The sequence below is a fragment of the Montipora capricornis genome, chromosome 10 (assembly GCF_036669925.1).
Source record: "Montipora capricornis isolate CH-2021 chromosome 10, ASM3666992v2, whole genome shotgun sequence".
Taxonomy (NCBI): Eukaryota; Metazoa; Cnidaria; class Anthozoa; order Scleractinia; family Acroporidae; genus Montipora; species Montipora capricornis.
The window spans coordinates 38,435,085-38,441,753 of NC_090892.1; the positions used below are offsets into that span (position 1 = coordinate 38,435,085).

The 6,669-nt window shown below is 39.2% G+C and overlaps 1 protein-coding gene across 1 annotated transcript; it reads left to right on the forward strand.

The window, feature by feature from the left end:
• The first annotated feature begins 2,086 nt into the window (after positions 1–2,086).
• On the forward strand, positions 2,087–5,678 carry LOC138018862 (D(1) dopamine receptor-like). Its single transcript, XM_068865543.1, has one exon. The coding sequence runs from the start codon at positions 3,460–3,462 to the stop codon at positions 4,615–4,617; it is 1,158 nt and encodes a 385-aa protein (XP_068721644.1). The 5' UTR covers positions 2,087–3,459; the 3' UTR covers positions 4,618–5,678.
• Positions 5,679–6,669: the final 991 nt, after the last annotated feature.

Genomic DNA, 6,669 nt, shown 5'->3' on the forward strand with positions numbered 1-6,669 from the left:
TTTAAAAACTGTAAGAATGAATATGGGATGTTAGGCACTTGAACCATATCCTGTGAGCAGGTCGTTTGGACACAAGGAAAAATATGTGTATTTACTGAGGGCGAGCGCATGCGATACTGATTCGTTTAATCGTGTCTTCATTTTTATTTAATCATTTCTTGGAGCAAAATGACAACATTCTCCTCTTCTTGACACCGCAATTCTAGCGCGCTGGCCAATTAAGAATAAACTGAGTCAATGATGGCCGTTGAGAAGTCCTTTGAGCTCGACCGTCACCAGCACTTGCAGATAACAGCTTCCAAATTCTGAAGATATAGAAGTGTTTACAGAAACCTGTTTCTCAAAAGCCCTGAACTTTGTGGGCCTAAAAAGCAATTTGTGAAACTAAGATCTGCTAATTCTGAAAAACACTGACCTTCGATTCAAACATTTTCAAAACCAACAACTGCAAAGTTTCATGACTTTAAACGCTTTCCTTTTGAAGATACAAAGCGTTTTATTTTCATCCAAAATACGCCCGAAGAGTTTTGGAACTTTCAGAAACGCCCTCCAGGATAGCATTTATCGGAAAATTCAAAAAAAAAAAAGCAACCTCGAAAGAGCTTTGCAAAATGTATTCTCATTTGCAGGTTTTTTATGCAACCTTTTTTTTCATTCATGTATTCATAGTCAAAGGCATCTCCGCTTCCTGCATACGTTAAAAGTTCTTAAGCATACTCTTATCAACCAATTTTCACCGACTGGGTCCGATCGAAAGCGATAGTCCTTTTAAGAGAACCTTTACGGAAAACTTAAACGTTGCGCGTAAGGAAGATAAGACTCGCAAAATTTCTTGCTCTTTTTTTCACATTAAAATACTAGTAGAAAGCTATCAGGCAGTCAAATGACAAGCATCTTAACCAGCTCCGTCCGTTGTTTTGTTTTATCTTTAACATTTTTTTTCTTCCCGGTTTAGTGTAATTTCATGCAAACTTGCCTAATTGTTTCTGGAGGCCGCTAAAATTTTGAGATCAAACCTGTTTGTGTAAGCAACTGAGAAACCCTATTTTCCAGTTCATCTTGCCATTTTTTTCTTCCAATTTGTTTTTTACAATTGTGCGGGTTTAAGTGCGCGGTATTTCTCCAATTCTATAATTAAACCACCATCATCTTGAGAACATTGAGAAAGGCATTTTTTAAACGTCCTCCCCTTTATTTTGAACATTTATTTAGTTTGTTCCATGGGCGCAAGTCAGCGACACGAGCGATAATGGGTAATACTGCAGCGGAACAAGAATATCAAACACCTGCCACTCCTCCGTAAGCAAATACAAATTTCAGAGCTTTTTCCTCGCAAAGTGTTTCCTGTTTACTGCAGTTGTCAATGGCAATCTTTTACTTTTGCATTTCCTTATTGGATCCTTCTTTCTCCCTAGTTCTCTCCACATTCTTTTGAAATACAACCCGAAAGCAGTAATGTTCAATTTTGACAGTTACATTTTACTCAGGCTTTAAGAATTGAGATGTACTCTGACAAAACTAAAAACCTCCAGAGTCAAGCTGTCAAGCTAAGAGATTATTTTGAACCCTAGGCCCTGCTGGCAGAAGTAATATACTAAAATATAATCACAATTTTCAAGTGCCTTTAATGTATCTTAAACTGGCGATGTGCCCGCCTGCAATTTTTCATTTCAATCCTCGCGCTCTCCTGTCATCTTCAATATCCGTGCGTCACTCAAATTGCCTCATATGCGGGAAGGCGTCAAATTGGAAACAAAACAAGGAAATAAAATTAGCCAGCAAAATTTTAAAAGATGTAGAAAAAAAAGATGATTTCTTTCTTCCTCTTCAAGTTCATTGTATCTTTTTTCCACCTTTGGGAAATGGGTTTGTCAACAGACTTATTTTTCTTGGGTTTGTCAGCAAAGTGAGCTTGTAATGGACCCTGGATAGTTTAATAGATCGGAGATTGATATGCCTAATGACGTAGTCCATCGTATTTTCATGCCAGCTTGTCAGTTTCCTTAATTAGCTCAAGGAAAGTTGTCTTAGGGGATGATTAGTTATTCGTCGCACGTTCAAATCCAAGTTTACAGATTTATTACTTCGGGTGCGATGGGTCATTCCGGAATCGACCGCTGGGTCCCTGAGAGCTCCTGGAATAGAAATGCTTCTTTCTCAAGAGGGTATAACGATGGATTCTATTCGTCTGTTTTTGCCCACTCGCTCTGTTCCAGTTTGGACAGGGCAATATTAATTTCTCTTCGAGTATCTAATTAATATCTTGGAATAACATGGAAAATGTTTGAGCCAAACTAAACATCCACACCAATACCACTCCAATACCGAATTTAGTGTTAATAGCGGACAAGCTTTGGGAGTTGTTCTCTCCATAGTTCTTGTGAGGTTCTTGCCAAATTTTCGCCTTTCGTAATCTTATCTGATGTTTTCACTCCCTAAAATGGACAAAAAAGCATTACAAACTGTGAAAAGACAAGCTACAGATAAGATGCCACATTACCGGAGTCCCAAATCACGAAGCCGTCCACCGTTTCTGTGGATCCATCCAAGAGATCCGAAATCTTAAATTCCCACCACGTTCACTACATGATACTAGATCAAAATATGATGTGCAGTTTCATCGAACTTTTGACATTACTGGAGAGTGATGCTCGGTTCCCACCGTTTACAAATAAGTACGTTTGCTGATGAAAGATGGGGATTTCTCAGTTGTGGAAAACCTGTGAATAACATCTTCAAATGTTTCTCGTCAGCGGCGTTTGTTTTGCTAATTAGCGCGAAATTTTGTAATTTACCGGGGAATATAGTCTTTCCTCAGGGTTATCTAAAGGAATATCTCAGAGGGCAAAAGAGTAAGCGCTTTCGTTGTGAGGCCATCACTAGGGAAAAGGAAATGGTACCCTCGAATCACTGTCGAATATATACATTTTTCAATGTGGGCATTCCAAATTATACTTCCTCCAATGGAAATTCGATCAGTCAAATGTTCCGAAAACTCACTTTGGCTTAAAACACTTTAGATGATTTTATAATTCTGGCACAAGCTAAATTAATTTTCGTGTCTTCGACCTTTGGCTGTCGTTGTGTAGATTCACTTGTCTCGTGTTGCGGGGCGAGTTGAGTGACAAACATTATAATGTAATCATCGAGGTCAGGTATTTTGTCGGAGGCGTGCTGTTGCTATGGTTGGCTAAGCATCTGTCCCTAATACCTATTGTTAAATCCATCCGCAAGTCCTTGCCCTGCGGGATTCATGCCGTTGATATGACCCAAATCAATAATGTTCTATTATCTATTTGCGTCTTTTTAATTGCCAGCTTATTTGAGTGATAATTACAAGCCAAGAAAGCATATAAAAAAGCCGCCATCGCGCCAGAGGGTTGTCAGTTGATTTGCCGTGACTAGACAAGCAACGCGTTTGAGATTACACTGCGGCTATTTCGAGAAAAGATCAGACTTATGGCGGTTAACAACTCTACCGCAACATTGGCACCAGATGAATACTTCGTTTGTCGACAAGCGACAAAGCCCGAGTTTATACTTAACAGCGTTTTTCTTGTGCTGATCATGTTAGCCACACTGTTTGGAAACGCTTTAGTTATAACCGCCGTTTATCTATTTCATCGCTTGCGACGAATGACTAATTTCTTCATTATATCACTGGCAGTTTCCGATCTTCTCGTTGCGTTGGGTCATCTACCGCTCCGCATCGACGAAAGCGTTCATAACAACAACTGGTGTTTCGACAAGACGCCCAACGATGTGACAACCTGCGCCTATTGGATAGTCATGGACACTGTGTTTAGCTGTGCTTCCATCTGCAATCTGGTTGTCATATCAATTGATCGTTTTTTAGCCATCACCAAACCTTTTGAATACCAAAACAGAATGACCAAACGAGTTGGCTTCTCGCTCATCGCGTTTGTTTGGTTATATGCCATGCTGTGGGGCGTTCTTAGCTTGGTCGATTGGACAAGGGATCCTAATTCCACCAGCGAGCATATCTTCGTTGACTTCAATAAGCAAACGAACGAGAGAAAATGCGGCAAGAATGACAAGGTGTATTACACCTCAGCTATGGCTGTGGCATTTTTCCTTCCTCTTCTAATAGTCATCGTAACTTATTCCTGCGTTTTCCGGGTAGCGTTTACGCAGGCGAAAGCGGTGGCGTTGCTGGATCCTAACAAGGGGAAGAAACATATTTTGCGCGAACTGAAAGCGACCAAAACTATTGCTGTTGTTATAGGAGTATTTATTGTGTGTTGGTTGCCGAGTTTTATTCTCATGGTATTAAGCTTGTGGTGTGAGCAGTGCTTTACACCGTTTGTTACGAACAAAGATCTTTCTCTTGCTGTCAGGATCATATTTGTATTCGTTCTGCCGGTGATGAACAGCTCGCTAAATCCCGTGATTTATACGGTGTTCAACCAAGAGTTCCGAATGGCCTTCAGCCGGATGCTCTGCAGAAGTCAGGCTCCACGGAGTACGGCCGACGTCGAGTTCTCGGTGACTGAGCAGACAGCTTTCAGTGCAACTCGAGCGAAAGTTCAAACTGTGGGAGACAGCGGACGAAAAACTTGGTTCAGCATGAATGGCCGAGGCAAGGGTTGTAGTTAGTTATGAGGAAATAAACGTGCGACCTTCTGGGACTGTTGCGAAATCAGGGCAAAGAACGCCAGCTAATCGACGCTGAGATCTTGACTTAACTGTCATAGATAATCCGAGAAGAGCAGCCTGAGAGTACTGAAAAAGCAAAGTAATTCCAAACATTTTGACAGCAAGGCAACAGCCGCTTCATTTTGACCTACTTTGCCTACAGAGTCTGTGACTTTTTGATTAGAAATTTTGTATAAATATATAGGTTACTGCATCTGCCCTTGAGAAAAGCTCGGAGGGTCGAGTCTGTTAGCAGTTAAGGTTAAAGACTTAAGTCGCTATTTTATTTTTTTTTTTGTGCGGAGACTTCAAAGGTGAATGAATTCAAAGAGAGAAAGTTCTTTCTAGAAAGAATAGAAAAAAATCCCTGCCGAAAATAAGGGCCTTTCTTTAACATATTTAAGTGCCTGATTTGTAAAAATCCTGAATATATCGTTATTATTATTATTAATTTGGTAACCGAGATAGAGAAGACTTCCCAGAAATTATTTCCTTTCGTTAATTTAGTTAGATGCAAAACAACCCGCGGCCTTCTAAGTGCACGGCATGTGTTCAATGCATATACTTTTGCGAGGCTGCAACACAAGCTGAATTTAATGTAGGACTTTCAAGTGTATATATATTTCCACAAAAAAGGCCTAATCTTCGAGTTTTGACTTTATTGCGTATTAAGACGTACACTTTTGAAACGGGAATTATTATAACATATGATAATTACAAGTGAATTTTGTTTTGGTTATCTGTGTAACTTATTTGCGATAGACATAGCTACGTTCACGTTTGATTTTGCTTATCTATGAAACTTTTTCTATTAATGTCCAAGTTTGGTTTCTGAAGTAGACAAACCTAGTGAGAGCTATGGACAGTTTAATTGCTTTGACGCATTATGCCGTAATAGAAGTATTAAGAGCTCTCCATTCTGATCAGTTTACTGCGAGGCTGCGAATGACTTTTACTTCGGTTTGTAAAGAATATGTAATTTTAGTTGTTATGTGATAAGATTAAAATTGGAAACTTTTTAATCTCTTGTTTTGTCTGTTGATCTTATTGCTTTTTCCTGCTTGGTTCCTTTCTCCTATCTATAATATTTTTTTCCTGCAGATCCAAAAGGAGAAAAATCCGATCTTCGGCCGTCGCTTAAGAATATCTCTATTCACAAAAAAATGTTTTAAGAATTATCTCTTAAGAGATAATTCCCATTTAGAATCCTGTCAAAAACTATAATGTACTATTCTGTATTACCTTTTATCGTATGCCTCATAAAGAATAATTGAACAGGCTTTTAAAGGTAAACCTTGTTTTGGTTCGCAGATTAAGAACAGGGTGTGCCGTAATTTATACGATTTAAAAACTTGTAGCTTTTCTATCTGAAGTATATGCCTCGGGGCATACTTAAGCAAAAACTGAGCAGCTCAAAAGATGATCGGTCAACAGTCATATGAGCCATTTTTTAATCAATAATGGAAACCAAACAGCACAATTTTACTTTGACCCCGGACTAAATCTTCCGTTTCAGTGCTGGTTCATTAGAGATTTCACTGAAATTAACATTTTCATTTGAACACTCTCCACGACTTGCATATCTGGTTAGCCTCACCATTTTACACTTGCTCTAAGTTCCTTCTAATAGCTTCTTGTTTTCTTCACCAGTTAGTTATGGAATGGGTCCAAGTTAAATTTAATAATTCTGAGTTCGAACACTACATTAACCCTCTCATCCTATCGGTTCAAAACGTGCTTATTACTTTTCAGCTCACGCGCGATGTATTTTGCCATTTTTTTCTTCAATCCGCAGGCGTTCTAGTAAACAGCGTACTGCACACGTGTTTGTTGCTCCGGATTAGCTTGCTGGGAGACGCCGAACAATTGTTTTACCTTAATGTAGTTTGTTCGGATGTGAAAAGTCACCCGCAAGGAATCTCAAGTTGATTTCTCAATGCCATTACTATTGTGAATTTTAGATAGAAAAAATTTAAAACAAAGCTCAACCCCTACGTATTTCAATTTCAGTGA

What these genes read in the sequence shown, in the direction of transcription:
- LOC138018862 (XM_068865543.1), top strand. Translation starts at nt 3,460, where the DNA reads ATGGCGGTTAACAACTCTACCGCAACATTGGCACCAGATGAATACTTC.